Raw genomic sequence first — 17,401 nt, 5'->3', positions numbered from 1 at the left:
ATTTTTCATGAGGACCCAGGGGGAGAAATTTCTTTCAGATCTCTGGACTAGAAATAATCAATATTCTATTGAATAAAATAGAAATCTTTGAGTCTGTGATGGTATAAAGAAATGAATGAATGAATGAATGAACAAGTAAATGGGGGAGAAAGGAAAACTCTACCCTGTAGTTGAATGCCAGCATAATGCAGACAGAATTATGGAATTAGAGAATCTGCATTTGTCACCATTATAGTAGTAACTGATTTGGGCAAGTGTCATCAATGAATGTGAAAACACCGGGTGAAGGTTTACTAAGAACAGACTGTTGACATAGACTGAAAGTATCTCTACAAACACACAAAAATGTATTTCAGTTAATTAGCACAAAATATTTATAGTTAACTTATATTGGAAAAATCTAACACATACCATCTAAACCAAGTGATTAAGGTTAGCGTCTCCAATAGTGGGACACATCAATATGTGCCTCTTCATCATATGCACAGAGAAGAACACAGGTGGGACTCTTGCCAAACAGTCATCACCTGAATTTACACCAGGAAACATACATAGAGTGATATAGATAGAGACACAGATAAGGATACAGATAGAGACAGATGTGTATACACATGTGTATTTATCGAGATAGAGAATTAATTAATGAACGATATGACAAATGTAAAATGTTAGCAGTTAAGGAATCCAGGTGAAATCTATACCAGAATAGACTTAAAGATTTCTGTTTTATTCAGTGAGTTATGTTATAATCATTTACTTCAATGCTCAAATTCTCCAAGATGTTTCCCACATCCTTCTAATATATGCCCACTACTCTTGGAAAACTTCCTTACTTTCTGGTATAAGATGTTCTTTTGAAACTATTTTAAAATAAAAAGTTTTTAAAAACTTAGTAAACTAGGGTTAAGATTTTAATCCTCTTGTGAAAATTGAGAGGCACAGGAGTATTGAAAATACAAGTATTAGCCTAAATAGACAACCCCAGGGTAACACCCACAGGCAGCGGCAAAATGGTGCCGTGACACGTGGAGCTTTGTGTGGACTGAGTCGGTGTTACCCCATGACCAGTGCTGCCAGTTACACCAAACTCCACCCATCACTGCACCATTACAAGAGGTAAATATGTTTGAACGCAACATCCATTTCTTTACCATTACAGTCTTCAATTGTAAACATTAGAAGAAGGCAGGTTTTAGTTTAACAGAAAGTGAAACTTTCTAGATCTCTCCACAAAAAGAATGGGCAGCCATATTTGAAATGAGTTCTTCTGACTGGAGAGAAGCTACTCAGTGGGGTTATAAAAAGGATTCAGGATTGCAAGATGATTTGAGTCAGCTTGTTTCTAAGGTGGTGGTGTTTTTGTTTTTTTTTCTAACCCTGATTATCTATTATCTAGTATAACAGGGATGTATAATAGCCCCCTCCTCCCAATTTTAGGACAGTATTTGAATGTGACATCCTAACTCGAACTCCATAAAAAATAAACTCGGTAAAATACTTGAAAAGGGGAAGATAGGAGGAATGAAAAATGAACAATTGTTTTGAAAAGGCAGTTTTCATGGATAAAGACTTGCCTAAACGATGAGGAGACCCTTTTTGTTTTCATTTTTCTAGTTCCACTTAGGATAGACCAAGATAGTATACTAAATTACAAAAAGAAATATTTTAGTTAAACATAGGGAACAGCTGTCTGACTATAAAACTAAGCAACATGGAAAAAATTCAAAAGGATGTTGTAGAATTTCCTTTTGGAGAGTTTTAAAACTAAGGTTGAATCCCCATCACTTAGTGCCCCCTACCCAACCTCACCATACTTGTCAATATTGTACACATTTGATACAGATCATCTCATACAATTAGCCATATGGAATATATATGAGTATGAGACATGTATGACCTGTATGTTGAATGATTGAATATTTTTGAAAGTGCAGCTTTCGTTTTTAAAACCTTTATCACCCAGGAATTTTAGATAAAGCCAATGTTTTTGGTTCTAAAATTGAGCCTTTGAGCCGGGTACAGTGGCTCACACCTGTAATCTCAGCACTTTGGGAGGCTGAGGCAGACAGATCACCTGAGGTCAGGATTTCGAGACCAGCCTGGCCAATGTGGGAAAATCTTGTCTCTACTAAAAATACAAAAATTAACCCGGTGTGATGGTGGGCACCTGTAATCTCAGCTACTTGGGAGGCTGAGGCAGGAGAATTGCTTGAATCCGGGAGGCAGAGGTTGCAGTGAGCTGAGATTGCGGCCATTGCACTCCAGCCTGGGAGACAAGAGCGAAACTCCGTCTCAAAAAATAATAATAACAATAAAATAACATTGAGCCTTTGTAGCAATGGGTGGTTGTTTTAAGCCTTAATAAAGAAATGTGTTTTAATTCCAGATATTAACCAAAAGGCACCTAACATATATTGCTAAAACTGCCCCCAATTCAGCAGGCATAGAGACATAAAACACTAAACTTAAGACAACAGAATGGTAAATTGGACTTTATCAAACTTTAAACTTCTATTCATCAACACTGGGAAAAAATACTCACTAAATGCATACATACACACACAAAAACACATATACACACGACAAAGTACTTGTATTGAGAAGATATTTTAAAAGTCAGTAACAAAAGATATTTAATAGATATTTAATATCTCTTAGATATTTAAAACAACATAAGTTTTTAAATGACCAGAAGACTTGAACAGACTCTCCAAATATACAAAGTAAGCACGTGAATAAATATTTATGCAAATGGAAGCTACAAAGAGCTACAATATCACTAAAATAGCTAAAATTAACAAAACTGACAGTAGCAAATGTTGGTGAAGATATGGGGCAACTGGAACTCTGATACATTGTGATGAGAGGGTAAAATGGCATAATATTTTAGAAAACTGATAAGCAGTTTCTTATAGATGTACATCTATCCTGAAACCCAGGAATCCTATTCTTACTCAAAAGAAATGAAAGCATATGTCCACAAAAAGACTTGTACAGGAGTGTTCATAGCAGCTTTATTGGAAAAAGTCCAAAAGTGGAAACAACCCAAATGTCCATTAACAGGAGAATAGGTATTTTTAAATGATCATATATCATGTAATGGAATACTGCTCAGCAACAGAAAAGAATGAACTACTAATACAAACAACTGAATCTTCAGAAACACTGTGTTAAGCAAAAGAAGCCAGACACACACAAAATTTATGTACTAAATGTATTATTCCATTTATATGACATTCAGGAACAGAATAAATTATGGTGGTAAAAATTAGAACAGTATTACTTACAGGAATTGACTGAAAGAGGATAAAACAGAACCTTCTGGGATAATGAAAATGTCCTATATTTTGACTGGGGAGATGGCCATGTGGGTAGATAAATTCATCAAAATCCATTAAATTGTACACCTAAAGATCTGTACATTTTGTTATATGGCAGTGTTTTAAAAAAGTACTCCGCCTCCAATCTCCTTTTGAACTGTTTGAAGTAGTACAACTGATAGGCAGATTCTGCTAAAAAGCTAAAAATAGAATTTTTCCCTAGAGTACAAATTTCTTTTTTTTTTTCCACCATAAATGCCAGCCTCCCATCGGAGGCTGAACCACAGTGGAATGAACTTTCATCAGCCAGCCCACTCTGTGGGTCATTGAGCTTTGGTTTCCGGGTGCCTTTCCCAGCACTTAGTCCCATTTTTAATTTGCAGGAAGTATTGTTCCAAAACTTGGCTCACACCTATCCTGTCCTTGGATTCCTTTCTCCATTTGTTTTCTTGGTTTTGCACACTCACTCTTTAACTTGCACCCCTCTTTTTCCAAGGTGGTGGATTAGGGGGTGTTAATGCTGGGGCACTGTTAGGCACAGAACCTAGAAGTCATCTCCCTCACTCAGGGACCGCATCAGTCATCAGTCGCAGACATGACAGTTCATTCTTCCCTCCTGAACGCGCCTGCACAGATGCGTGTATCGCTCAAGTAGCCAAGTGGATGTAGCTGTTGGGGGGCAGGGTCTGAGGGGCAGCAGGGAGAGAAAAGAAGAAAGAAAGAAAAAAGAATGGTTCTTTGTGGGGCAGCAAACTTTCTTCTGGTTCCCAGCCTGAATGTTTCTGATCTGGTTTTCTTCTTTTTGTGATGTTTGAACTTGTTTCCTCAGCTCAGATGCTGAACTCTTGTCCAAAAAACCTAAGGGCAGCATAGTGTGAGAGACTGTGGGAGGCAAGTCCAGCAATCCAGCAAAAAGAATTGCAGAACTGTGAAGATAAATGTGTGTCCGTATCAGGACTGGGCTGGAGAACGGGAAGAGAGGGGTTAGGGGGCTGGGACTGTGTGTGTGTGTGTGTGTGTGTGTGTGTGTGTGTGTGTCGCGCTGGAGAACGGGAAGAGAGGGGTTGGGGGGCTGAGACTGTGTGTGTGTGTGTGTGTGTTGTGTTGGGCTGAGACTGTGTGGGTGGGGGTTGGGGGGCTGAGACTGTGTGTGTGTGTTTGTGTGTGTGCATGCGTGTGTGTGTGTGTGTCGACAAACTGATGAGAAACACTGTAACTGATGAGAAACACTGTGTGTGTGTGTGTGTCTTGACAAGCTGATGAGAAACACTGTAACTGATGAGAAACACTGTAGAGTAGTTTTCTCCTCTCCGCTCTCACATAGTCTGGCACTTTCTTCTTCCTGTGACAGCTGCCATTAACTTTTTAATGCGAAGACAAGGGTATCTTGCCAATTGGATGTTGAAATCTCTGGCCAGGAAAAGCTTGCTTTAAAAAAAAAAAAAGGAGGCAGGGAATATGGGGAAGGTTGGGCAGACATACCAAAGGTCCAGGGGAAGACAGGGTACTACGTTGGACCTTACGATGCAAAATGGCTGCCTTGCTTCTGATAAAATCCCCTCAAATGAAGTTGGGAAAAGAAAGAGGAAATGAGGATGTGAGTATAAGGGAGATAAGAAACTCTTTTACATAGTTGAAATTACACAGATATTAAGTATTATTTGCAATTCACTCCCGATGGATATGAGAACTGCTCATGGAGTTTTGGTGTATATGTGGGACCTTGTGCTAAATGTAGAATAATCTTGTTTGTGCAGAAAGAGAAAGAAAGAGAAAATATTAGGAGACCTCTGTAGACCAAAACATTATGATACAAAAGATTGTTCCAGTCATTTCCTTCCATAGCTTAGAGAAGGGGAGTTCTGCGTGGCTCGTCTATCGGGTCTTCCCCTCCACCTCTCAACTAGGGCAGCTCTTGATCCTCATTACTGGTACCTACCCCAGACTCACCAGGTCTAAATAAAACTGAACATAAAAACATCCTATTGTGAATTCAGTTCTCACGTACCTTCAGCTTTGCAGCAAAGAATGCTAAAGCCTTTTTTTTTTTTTTTTTTCTGAGATGGAGTCTTGCTCTGTTGCCCAGGCTGGAGTTCAGTAGAGCAATCTCAGCTCACTGCAAACTCCACCTCCCGAGTTCAAGCGATTCTTCTGCCTCAGCCTCCCGAGTAGCTGGGACTACAGGTGTGCACCACGATGCCCAGCTAATTTTTGTATTTTTAGTAAGAGACAGGGTTTCACTGTGTTAGCCAGGTTGTTCTCAATCTCTTGACCTCATGATCTGCCCACCTCAGCCTCCCAAAGTGCTGGGATTACAGGTGTGAGCCACCGTGCATGGCCACAAAAGCCTTTTTAAATCTAGTTTTTATTAGCTTGGCCTCACACTGGAGTCTTTAGAGTCCTAAAATATGAATATGGAATATTTTATAAAACACAAAGCTCTGCATTTATGGAGATCTTAGTGTGTTTTAGCTGCCCTAATTGCTTGTTTCCTTTGTGTTGAAAGTATCCCCTGGGAGAAGAAAGTCGCCCCCCCCGCCCCGCCCCGAGTCGCTGAGCTCCTGCAGGAACAATTAGTTACCATCCTGGAACTTTAATGAGTCTCGACAATGACTATGATCCAGGACATTGAATGCCGGTCGGTCGTCGCCTGTGTCATCTTCCAGAGATGATGCTCCCCCAGCTAAGCAGAGAAGAAAATGAGTCCTTGTGAGAATGCCAGAGACACGGATGTGACCTGCACAGACGCTGCAAACCTAAAGCCAGTGGGACTAGAAACTTTGGAAATGACAGTTGTCTGGTCCGGTCAGAGCATCTGAAATAAATTGCCCACAGTTTTCTTTCTTCCAAACTTTTAAATTGTTTACAAAATGTTTGGTGGTACCAACCTTACTGAAACGGCCTAGAAATACAAGTAACTGAAATTTCTTTTTTTTTTTTTTTTTTTGTTCTTTTTTTTTTTTTTTTTTTTTATACTTTAGGGTTTTAGGGTACATGTGCACAATGTGCAGGTTTGTTACATATGTATCCATGTGCCATGTTGATTTCCTGCACCCATTAACTCGTCATTTAGCATTAGGTGTATCTCCTAATGCTGTCCCTCCCCCCTCCCCCCACCCCACAACAGTCCCCGGAGCGTGATGTTCCCCTTCCTGTGTCCATGAGTTCTCATTGTTCAATTCCCACTTATGAGTGAGAACATGCGGTGTTTGGTTTTTTGTCCTTGCGATAGTTTACTGAGAATGATGGTTTCCAGTTTCATCCATGTCCCTACAAAGGACACGAACTCATCATTTTTTATGGCTGCATAGTATTCCATGGTGTATATGTGCCACATTTTCTTAATCCAGTCTATCGTTGTTGGACATTTGGGTTGGTTCCAACTCTTTGCTATTGTGAATAGTGCCGCAATAAACATACGTGTGCATGTGTCTTTATAGCAGCATGATTTATAGTCCTTTGGGTATATACCTAGTAATGGGATGGCTGGGTCAAATGGTATTTCTAGTTCTAGATCCCTGAGGAATCGCCACACTGACTTCCACAATGGTTGAACTAGTTTACAGTCCCACCAACAGTGTAAAAGTGTTCCTATTTCTCCGCATCCTCTCCAGCACCTGTTGTTTCCTGATTTTTTAATGATGGCCATTCTAACTGGTGTGAGATGGTATCTCACTGTGGTTTTGATTTGCATTTCTCTGATGGCCAGTGATGAGGAGCATTTCTTCATGTGTTTTTTGGCTGCATAAATGTCTTCTTTTGAGAAGTGTCTGTTCATGTCCTCTGCCCACTTTTTGATGGGGTTGTTTGTTTTTTTCTTGTAAATTTGTTTGAGTTCATTGTAGATTCTGGATATTAGCCCTTTGTCAGATGAGTAGGTTGCAAAAATTTTCTCCCATTGTGTAGGTTGCCTGTTCACTCTGATGATAGTTTCTTTTGCTGTGCAGAAGCTCTTTAGTTTAATGAGATCCCATTTGTCGATTTTGGCTTTTGTTGCCATTGCTTTTGGTGTTTTAGACATGAAGTCCTTGCCCACGCCTATGTCCTGAATGGTATTGCCTAGGTTTTCTTGTAGGATTTTAATGGTTTTAGGTCTAACATATAAGTCTTTAATCCATCTTGAATTAATTTTTGTATAAGGTGTAAGGAAGGGATCCAGTTGCAGCTTTCTACATATGGCTAGCCAGTTTTCCCAGCACCATTTATTAAATAGGGAATCCTTTCCCCATTTCTTGTTTTTGTCAGGTTTGTCAAAGATCAGATAGTTGTAGCTATGCGGCATCATTTCTGAGGGCTCTGTTCTGTTCCATTGATCTATGTCTCTGTTGTGGTACCAGTACCATGCTGTTTTGGTTACTGTAGCCTTGTAGTAGAGTTTAAAGTCAGGTAGCGTGATGCCTCCAGCTTTGTTCTTTTGGCTTAGGATTGACTTGGCGATGCGGGCTCTTTTTTGGTTCCATATGAACTTTAAAGTAGTTTTTTCCAATTCTGTGAAGAAAGTCATTGGTAGCTTGATGGGGATGGCATTGAATCTATAAATTACCTTGGGCAGTATGGCCATTTTCACGATATTGATTCTTCCAACCCATGAGCATGGAATGTTCTTCCATTTGTTTGTATCCTCTTTTATTTCATTGAGCAGTGGTTTGTAGTTCTCCTTGAAGAGGTCCTTCACATCCCTTGTAAGTTGGATTCCTAGGTATTTTATTCTCTTTGAAGCAATTGTGAATGGGAGTTCACTCATGATTTGGCTCTCTGTTTGTCTGTTATTGGTGTACAAGAATGCTTGTGATTTTTGTACATTAATTTTGTATCCTGAGACTTTGCTGAAGTTGCTAATCAGCTTAAGGAGATTTTGGGCTGAGACAATGGGGTTTTCTAGATATACAATCATGTCATCTGCAAAGAGGGACAATTTGACTTCCTCTTTTCCTAATTGAATACCCTTTATTTCCTTCTCCTGCCTGATTGCTCTGGCCAGAACTTCCAGCACTATGTTGAATAGGAGCGGTGAGAGAGGGCATCCCTGTCTTGTGCCAGTTTTCAGAGGGAATGCTTCCAGTTTTTGCCCATTCAGTATGATATTGGCTGTGGGTTTGTTGTAGATAGCTCTTATTATTTTGAGATACGTCCCATCAATACCTAATTTATTGAGAGTTTTTAGCATGAAGGGTTGTTGAATTTTGTCAAAGGCCTTTTCTGCATCTATTGAGATAATCATGTGGTTTTTGTCTTTGGTTCTGTTTATATGCTGGATTACATTTATTGATTTGCGTATGTTGAACCAGCCTTGCATCCCAGGGATGAAGCCCACTTGATCATGGTGGATAAGCTTTTTGATGTGCTGCTGGATTCGGTTTGCCAGTATTTTATTGAGGATTTTTGCATCAATGTTCATCAAGGATATTGGTCTGAAATTCTCTTTTTTGGTTATGTCTCTGCCAGGTTTTGGTATCAGGACGATGCTGGCTTCGTAAAATGTGTTAGGGAGGATTCCCTCTTTTTCTATCGATTGGAATAGTTTCAGAAGGAATGGTACCAGTTCCTCCTTGTACCTCTGGTAGAATTCAGCTGTGAATCCATCAGGTCCTGGACTCTTTTTGGTTGGTAAGCTATTGATTATTGCCACAATTTCAGAAGCTGTTATTGGTCTATTCAGAGATTCAACTTCTTCCTGGTTTAGTCTTGGGAGGGTGTATTTGTCGAGGAATTTATCCATTTCTTCTAGATTTTCTAGTTTATTTGCATAGAGGTGTTTGTAGTATTCTCTGATGGTAGATTGTATTTCTGTGGGATCGGTGGTGATATCCCCTTTTTCGTTTTTTATTGCATCTATTTGATTCTTCTCTCTTTTCTTCTTTATTAGTCTTGCTAGCGGTCCATCAATTTTGTTGATCTTTTCAAAAAACCAGCTCCTGGATTCATTAATTTTTTGAAGGGTTTTTTGTGTCTCTATTTCCTTCAGTTCTGCTCTGATTTTAGTTATTTCTAGCCTTCTGCTAGCTTTTGAATGTGTCTGCTCTTGCTTTTCTAGTTCTTTTAATTGTGATGTTAGGGTGTCAATTTTGGATCTTTCCTGCTTTCTCTTGTGGGCATTTAGTGCTATAAATTTCCCTCTACACACTGCTTTGAACGTGTCCCAGAGATTCTGGTATGTTGTGTCTGTTCTCGTTGGTTTCAAAGAACATCTTTATTTCTGCCTTCATTTCATTATGTGCCCAATAGTCATTCAGGAGCAGGTTGTTCAGTTTCCATGTAGTTGAGCAGTTTTGACTGAGTTTCTTAATCCTGAGTTCTAGTTTGATTGCACCATGGTCTCAGAGACAGTTTGTTATAATCTCTGTTCTTTTACATTTGCTGAGAAGAGCTTTACTTCCAACTATGTGGTCAATTTTGGAATAGGTGTGGTGTGGTGCTGAAAAAAATGTATATTCTGTTGATTTGGGGTGGAGAGTTCTGTAGATGTCTATTAGGTCCACTTTATGTAGAGCTGAGTTCAATTCCTGGATATCTTTGTTAACTTTCTGTCTCGTTGATCTGTCTAATGCTGACAGTGGGGTGTTAAAATCTCCCATTATTATTGTGTGGGAGTTTAAGTCCCTTTGTAGGTCACTGAGGACTTGCTTTATGAATCTGGGTGCTCCTGTGTTGGGTGCATATATATTTAGGATAGTTAGCTCTTCTTGTTGAATTGATCCCTTTACCATTATGTAATGGCCTTCTTTGTCTCTTTTGATCTTTGTTGGTTTAAAGTCTATTTTATCAGAGACTAGGATTGCAACCCCTGCCTTTTTTTGATTTCCAGTTGCTTGATAGATCTTCCTCCATCCCTTTATTTTGAGTCTATGTGTGTCTCTGCACGTGAGATGGGTTTCCTGAATACAGCACACTGATGGGTCCTGACTCCTTATCCAGTTTGCCAGTCTGTGTCTTTTGATTGGAGCATTTAGCCCATTTACATTTAACGTGAATATTGTTATGTGTGAATCTGATCCTGTCATTATGATGTTAGTTGGTTATTTTGCTCGTTAGTTGCTATAGTTTCTTCCTAGCCTCGATGGTCTTTACAATTTGGCATGTTTTTGCAGGGGCTGGTACCAGTTGTTCCTTTCCATGTTTAGTGCTTCCTTCAGGAGCTCTTTTAGGGCAGGCCTGGTGGTGACAAAATCACTCAGCGTTTGCTTGTCTGTAAAGTATTTTATTTCTCCTTCACTTATGAAGCTTAGTTTGGCGGGATAGGAAATTCTGGGTTGAAAATTCTTTTCTTTAAGAATGTTGAATATCGGCCCCCACTCTCTTCTGGCTTGTAGAGTTTCTGCTGAGAGATCAGCTGTTAGTCTGATGGGCTTCCCTTTGTGGGTAACCCGACCTTTCTCTCTGGCTGCCCTTAACATTTTTTCCTTCATTTCAACTTTGGTGAATCTGACAATTATGTGTCTTGGAGTTGCCCTTCTCGAGGAGTATCTTTGTGGCGTTCTCTGTATTTCCTGAATCTGAATGCTGGCCTGCCTTGCTAGATTGGGGAAGTTCTCCTGGATAATATCTTGCAGAGTGTTTTCCAACTTGGTTCCATTCTCCCCATCATTTTCAGGTACACCAGTCAGACGTAGGTTTGGTCTTTTCACATAGTCCCAAATTTCTTGGAGGCTTTGTTCATTTCTTTTTATTCTTTTTTCTCTAAACTTCCCTTCTCTCTTCATTTCATTCATTTCATCTTCTATCAGCGATACCCTTTCTTCCAGTTGATCGCATCTGCTACTGAGGCTTCTGCATTCTTCGCGTAGTTCTCGAAACTTGGCTTTCAGCTCCATCATCTCCTTTAAGCCCTTCTCTCCATTGGTTATTCTAGTTATCCATTCTTCTAATTTTTTTTCAAAGTTTTTAACTTCTTTGCTATTGTTTTGAATTTCCTCTCGTAGCTCAGAGTAGTTTGATCGTCTGAAGCCTTCTCTCAACTCATCAAAGTCATCCTCCATCCAGCTTTGCTCCATTGCTGGTGAGGAACTGCATTCCTTTGGAGGAGGATAGGTGCTCTGTTTTTTAGAGTTTCCAGTTTTTTTGGTCTGTTTTTTCCCCATCTTTGTGATTTTGTCTACTTTTTGTCTTCGATGATGATGATGTACAGATGGGTTTTTGGTGTGGATGTCCTTTCTGTTTGTTAATTTTCCTTCTACCAGACAAGACCCTCAGCTGCAGGTCTGTTGGAGTTTACTAGAGGTCCACTCCAGACCCTGTTTGGCTGGGTGTCAGCAGCGGTGGCTGCAGAACAGCGGATTTTCGTGAGACCACAAATTCAGCTGTCTGATAGTTCCTCTGAAAGTTTTGTCTCAGAGGAGTACCCGGTTGAATGAGGTATCAGTCTGTCCCTACTGGGGGGGTGCCTCCCAGTTAGGCTGCTCAGGGGTGAGGGACCCACTTTAGGAGGCAGTCTGTCCGTTCTCAGATCTCCAGCTGCGTGCTGGGAGAACCACTACTCTCTTCAAAGCTGTCAGTCAGACAGGGACATTTAAGGCTGTGGAGGTTCTCGCTGAGTTTTTGGTTGTCTGTGCCCTGCCCCCAGAGGTGGCGCCTACAGAGGCAGGCAGGCCTCCTTGAGCTGTGAGTGGGCTCCACCCAGTTCGAGCTTCCTGGCTGCTTTGTTTACCTAAGCAAGCCTGGGCAATGGCGGGCGCCCCTCCCCCAGCCTCGCTGCCGCCTTGCAGCGTGATCTCAGACTGCTGTGCTAGCAATCAGCAAGACTCCGTGGGCATAGGATCCTCCGAGCCAGGTGCGGGACACAATCTCCCAGTGTGCTGTTTTCCAGGCCCGTTGGAAAAGCGCAGTATTAGGACGGGACTGACCCGATATTCCAGGTGCCGTCTGTTTCCCCTTTCTTTGACTAGGAAAGGGAACTCCCTGACCCCTTGCGCTTCCCGAGTGAGGCAATGCCTCGCCCTGCTTCAGCTCGCGCACAGTGCGCTTCACCGACTGTCCTGAACCCACTGTTAGGCACTCCCTAGTGAGATGAAACCGGTACCTCAAGCAGAAATGCAGAAATCACCCGTCTTCTGTGTCGCTGGGGCTGGGAGCTGGAGACCGGAGCTGTTCCTATTCCCTGAAATTTCTTACAGTGTCTACAGTGGTGCATGCCAGAGGCACTCAGCACACCTGAAGGATGTGAGGCTCCTGTAGGAACAGTAGCTATGTACAACAGTAATCTCTAGACAACCAATGTCAATTTAAACAAAAAGGTGTGAGGCCACACACCCTTCTTCCAGTGGGGCATAACTGCCCAGGTGTAAAATCAGACAGGAACCCTGAAATACAAACCATCTCCAGTTTACAGACAGACATTGCTGCCATTCTCCACTTGACTCCCCTGTGCCCATGCCTGAAAGCCCCGCTTCCCCTAGAGAGTTGGCGGCAATGTGGCCACAGCCTGTCTCCCCGCAGTACCACCTGGTCCCAAAAGTCCCAGCCCTCCACAGCAGCACTAGTGAGGCCTCCTTGCTGTTGTTGCTGTTACTCCCTCAGCCTTCTGGAGAATCTCCTGCATGCCCTGTGAGAATGTCCTGATGCTGGGGCCACTGCCACAGTCGTGGGTTTTCTCCCAGACCCCCTTCTGGTGCCAAGTAGGAAAGATGGGACCAGGCTAATTCTGTTGCCACTGAGACAAGTGAAGACATATCCTGATGTCTGGAGTTGGAACTCAGAAGGCGCCTTCCAGCGTATAAACTGTTACGAAATGGTGGTTAGGTCCTATGGCACTGCACACCAACAACGCTAAATTAGCTTGCTCGGGCCACCATAACAAAATACCACAGACCGCGTGGCGTAAGCAACGTAAATTGATTTTCCCACAGCTCTGGAGGCTGGAAGTCTGAGATCAAGGGGTTGGCAGGGTTGGTTTCTCCTGAGGCCCCCTCTCCTTGGTGTACACGTGGCTGCCCACTCGCTGTGTCTTCACATGGTCTGTCCTCTCTTCCTGTGCACCCCAGTGTCTTTCTGTATGTCCAGATTTCCTCCTGTTACAAAGATACCGGTCATATTGGATTAGGAACCACCCTACCTGCCTCATTTTAACTTAATCGCCTCTTTAAAGGCCCTGTCTCCAAATGCAATCACATCATTCTGAGGTTCTGGTGATTTAGGCTTCCCCCTATGAATTTGGTGGGGACACAGCACAGCCCATCACAAACATTATGGGTAAAATAGGCAACAACTTCCAAACCTAACTACTACTTGGGTAATTGTTAAGGGTTTCAGAATAACTGACTGTCAAACAAGCTCTGGAAGCTGCATTCCAAATAAACTATGGGGCTCTGCCTGTTAAAGGGTAGGGGGTCCTGGCGAATCTGTTATGTCCACTAATTACTGAATACTCCCTAGGGGCCATTCAGAGTCTGCTGGTTACTTCAATAAAGAATGCTGTAAGAAAAGCACTGAGTCTCTGGCCCTTTCTAAAAGAGTTGTGTAAGAGACATAAAGCCATAAAATATGAAGGAGATGCTTGTTTAGCAAGTGAATGAAATCAGGAATTTTCCAGAGATAAGATTGTGGTATTCTTCTACACTGTATAAATGCTATCTTCCTGCTTTGTTTACCTCTTTTTATACAAAAGACCACCTAGGCACAAAAGGAAGTGCCCCTACCTAGCATAGGCTGAACGAGTGAAAGAGAGCCTTTAATTTTAACACTAAAGATAACAGATCTTGCTGTAAAGTGCAATGATGCTTAATAGCCCTAAAGATCAGGTTGTGATTGATGGGATTTCTCGTGGTGTTCTTGTTAAAGATAAATAGTAGTTTTTAATGTTATCAGACTGGAAACATCTTACTCTTTTCTAATGTAAACTCTAAACCAAACTTCAGACCCTAACATCTTAATGCCAACTTAACAGAAAAGTGTGATGGGATACGGGATAAGGCTCCGACCTGCGTGCCTGAAATTTCAGTGGTTCGATTTGTTCCTTTGAATGAGGCATCTCTCTGAGGCACTGCCTTTGTAAGTGCAAGTTTTCTAGGAAGGGCAGCGTGTTGTCAGTTTCTGCTTAGCATGCCCAGTGTACCCAGGATGATACAAACAGGAAGAGACTGGGAAAAGGGGGGTTCAAAAAAGGGAGGGACCCAATGGCCAGATTAAAAACCAGCTTAACCTCTTCATTGTATCCCAGGCCTGATGATTAAGCATCTTTATTCTTAGGATTCTCCAGCTTTAGGCGGCTACCTGATACATGTAGAGCAGCGGTCCCCAATGTTTTCGGCACCGGGGACTGGTGTCACGGAAGGCAGTTTTTCCACAGACGGGAGTGGCAGGGAAGGGATGGTTTCAGGATGATTGAAGCGCATTACATTTATTGTGCAGTTCATTTCTGTTATTATTCCATTGTAATATATAATGAAATAATTACGCAATTCACCATAATGTAGAATCCGTGGGCGCCCTGAGCTTGTTTTCCTGCAACTAGACTGTCCCATATGGGAGTGATGGGAGACAGTGATAGGTCATCAGGCATTAGATTTTTATAAGGAGCGCGCAACCTAGATCCCTCCCATGCATGGTTCACAATAGGGTTTTGTGCTCATGTGAGAATCTAATGCCTCAGCTGACCTGACAAGAGGCAGAACTCAGGCAGTAATGCATGCAATGGAGAGCGGCTGTAAATACAGATGAAGCTTTGCTTCCTGGCTAGCCCTTCACCTCCTGCTGTGTGGCCCATTTCCTAACAGGGCCTGGACCAGTACACGGACCCAGTACTGGGAGTTGGGGATTCCCGATCTAGAGTATATGAGAAATCACATCAACCTTTTACAAGGTTTGAGCCTAAATTTGAATCAAAAAATACTTCTAAAAGTAAGTAAGCCACAGATAGATGTCAGAATACAACTAGCAAGCAGGTAAAGACTCATGGAAAAGATGGAGTAATGAGTTTTCTTAGCACTGTATGATATGACAGAGAAAAGCTGCAGGGGGAAGTCTTCACGAAAGCAAAAAACTCCAACTAGAAATAGCCTGCAGGGGCCAGGTGCAGCGACTCACACCTGTAATCCCAGCACTTTGGGAGGCCAAGGCGGGTGGATCACTTGAGGTCGGGAGTTCAAGGTCAGCCTGGCCAGCGTGGTGAAACTCGTCTCTACTAAAATACAAAAATTAGCCGGGCATCGTGGTGCACACCTGTAGTCCCAGCTACTCGGAAGGCTGAGGCAGGAGAATCGCTAGAACCCAGGAGGTGGAGGTTGCAGTGAGCTGAGATCATGCCACTGCACTCCAGCCTGGGCAACAGAGCAAGACCCCGTCAAAAAAGAAAGAAAAAGAAAGAGAGAGAGAGGAAGGGAAAGGAGGAAGAAAGAAAGGAGAAAAGAGAGGAAAGGAAAGGAAAGAAAGAGCCTGCAGGCTCTCAGTTAGGGATCACTGTTCTACTGTTATTTTATAAGGCAAACCAGGGATGAGCTGTATTTAGCCACAGATTATTAAATCTGGAAAGAATTTAGAAATCATCTAATCTCCCCTTTGTACACATCATGAAGCTGAGGACAGAGAGGCTCAAGATGGTAAAGCTAAATGGCAGAGTTAGAACTGGACGTTTCTTCCATTTCAGACCTTGTCCCACTTCTTCCCTGTGCAGCCTTGGGAAGAAAGTCCTCAGCCCGTCAGAGGCATCTCTGGCTGTAACTTCTCCTTCACGAATATGAACTCCTCTGCAGGATGCCGCAGGGACATTGGCCTTCTCAAGCAGAGTGTTTCAGGAATGCATAACAGCAGATAGATACGTGTCTGTGCTAGGTGTTGTGCACTAACCAAGCACTGTGGATTTCTTGCAGGGAGAAAACTGCAAGAAATTTGCAGTTAACTAAATTTGCAGATAACTAAGAATATCTTATTAAGAGTCTCCTGCAGGGCTGTGACTCCACGCAGCTCTCTTGTCCCTGTCCTGCTGGTGGGAGCCTTGAGCCCAGCTCTTGAGCACTGTCTGGTGTAGCACCCTGCAGCCTGCCAGCAGCTGTCATATGGGCATTGGGATCGTTGGAAAGTGCTGCAACATGGGAGTGGCTGGGGCAGCTGTTGATTGGGAACAGCCTCCACGGGCTGTGTGCAGTGTGTGATTCCATGCCTCTGGCCTGTGTGGAGCTCTCTCTCTTGGCTCCTTTGGAGGGGTGGGCCCACCGCCCTCTCCAGCTGTTTTCTTGGGAAGAGAGGCAAAGAAAGACCTGGCGATCCTTCCAGAGTGCTTGCTATGGTGCGGGCTTCGCCTGTCCTCCGTGTGGGAATAAACTGTGTGAAGCCATGTGGGGCCTGGAGCACCGTGGCTTCACCCACACTTTCTGGGGGAACCACGCTCACGTGTGTGGTGAGCCTTAAGCATTCATTGAGCCAGACTGGACTGGAAATATCCCGGAGTCCCTCATTCTCACCCCTTCTTCACCTAAGTAAACACACAGCAAAATTCTCTGAGCTTTAGGGGGCTGTGGGAATATTTTTCCTTCAACCCCAACCTTCCCCAAGAGCTTTCAAATCACATCACATAGTGTTTTCCCTTTGGCAATCCAAAATCAGTAACATGCAACTCCAGGCCCTACCCCACCCCACCCCCATCCTCCTCAGTGTCAGCCAAGTCAGACACAACTTGCCATGTCATTGTGGTGTGCCATGAACTGGGCAGGTATGCCCCGGGGTCACTCAGAGCAGCCCACGGGACCCTAGAGCTCTGGCAGCCGTGGAACCCCTTCCATGGCCCTTGTGAGTTACTGGGCCAGGAGTTTATATCACATTAAAGGGTCATTTCGTCATCTCACCAGGGAGTCAGGAGATACCACCCAGAGAATGTATCAGATTTATACTAAAAAAAGAAAATCCAGCAAGATCCATAGCTCTCTGTGGGAGCCATTCCAGTCTCTCCCTGTCACAGTGGCCCTAGAATCAGATGCCGTGCACTGGAAATAGCAGAGTGCAGCCCTGGACATAGAGGGTGCATTGAGCACGTGCCACTGTGGCTGTGGGGAAACTTCCTTCTCTCTTGCTGCCTGGCCTGAGAGATTGGCTGGACATGGATCAGGCTTTGTGCTGGTTTAGTACTTAAATCTCGACTGCAACAAAGCCTTGTT

The 17,401-nt window shown here is 43.0% G+C and overlaps 1 protein-coding gene across 9 annotated transcripts in view; it reads left to right on the top strand.

Moving 5' to 3' along the window:
* Window positions 1-17,401, top strand: part of ERC1 (ELKS/RAB6-interacting/CAST family member 1) — a 490,329-nt gene that overhangs the window by 451,489 nt on the left and 21,439 nt on the right. For 2 of the 9 annotated variants that reach the window (XM_063639867.1, XM_063639868.1), the window contains exon 19: window positions 5,827-6,179. The exons of the other annotated variants lie outside the window; for them this stretch is intronic. In XM_063639867.1, coding sequence (XP_063495937.1) covers window positions 5,827-5,877 — 51 coding nt within the window. In that variant the 3' untranslated portion in view covers window positions 5,878-6,179. Of the gene's footprint in view, window positions 1-5,826; window positions 6,180-17,401 lie in introns of those variants that run through there. 9 annotated transcript variants of the gene reach the window in all.

This window comes from Symphalangus syndactylus, chromosome 5, assembly GCF_028878055.3.
Source record: "Symphalangus syndactylus isolate Jambi chromosome 5, NHGRI_mSymSyn1-v2.1_pri, whole genome shotgun sequence".
In the NCBI taxonomy this organism is placed as follows: Eukaryota; Metazoa; Chordata; class Mammalia; order Primates; family Hylobatidae; genus Symphalangus; species Symphalangus syndactylus.
Note: the sequence above shows the minus strand (reverse complement) of the source record. Positions and strands in the feature narration are given on the sequence as shown.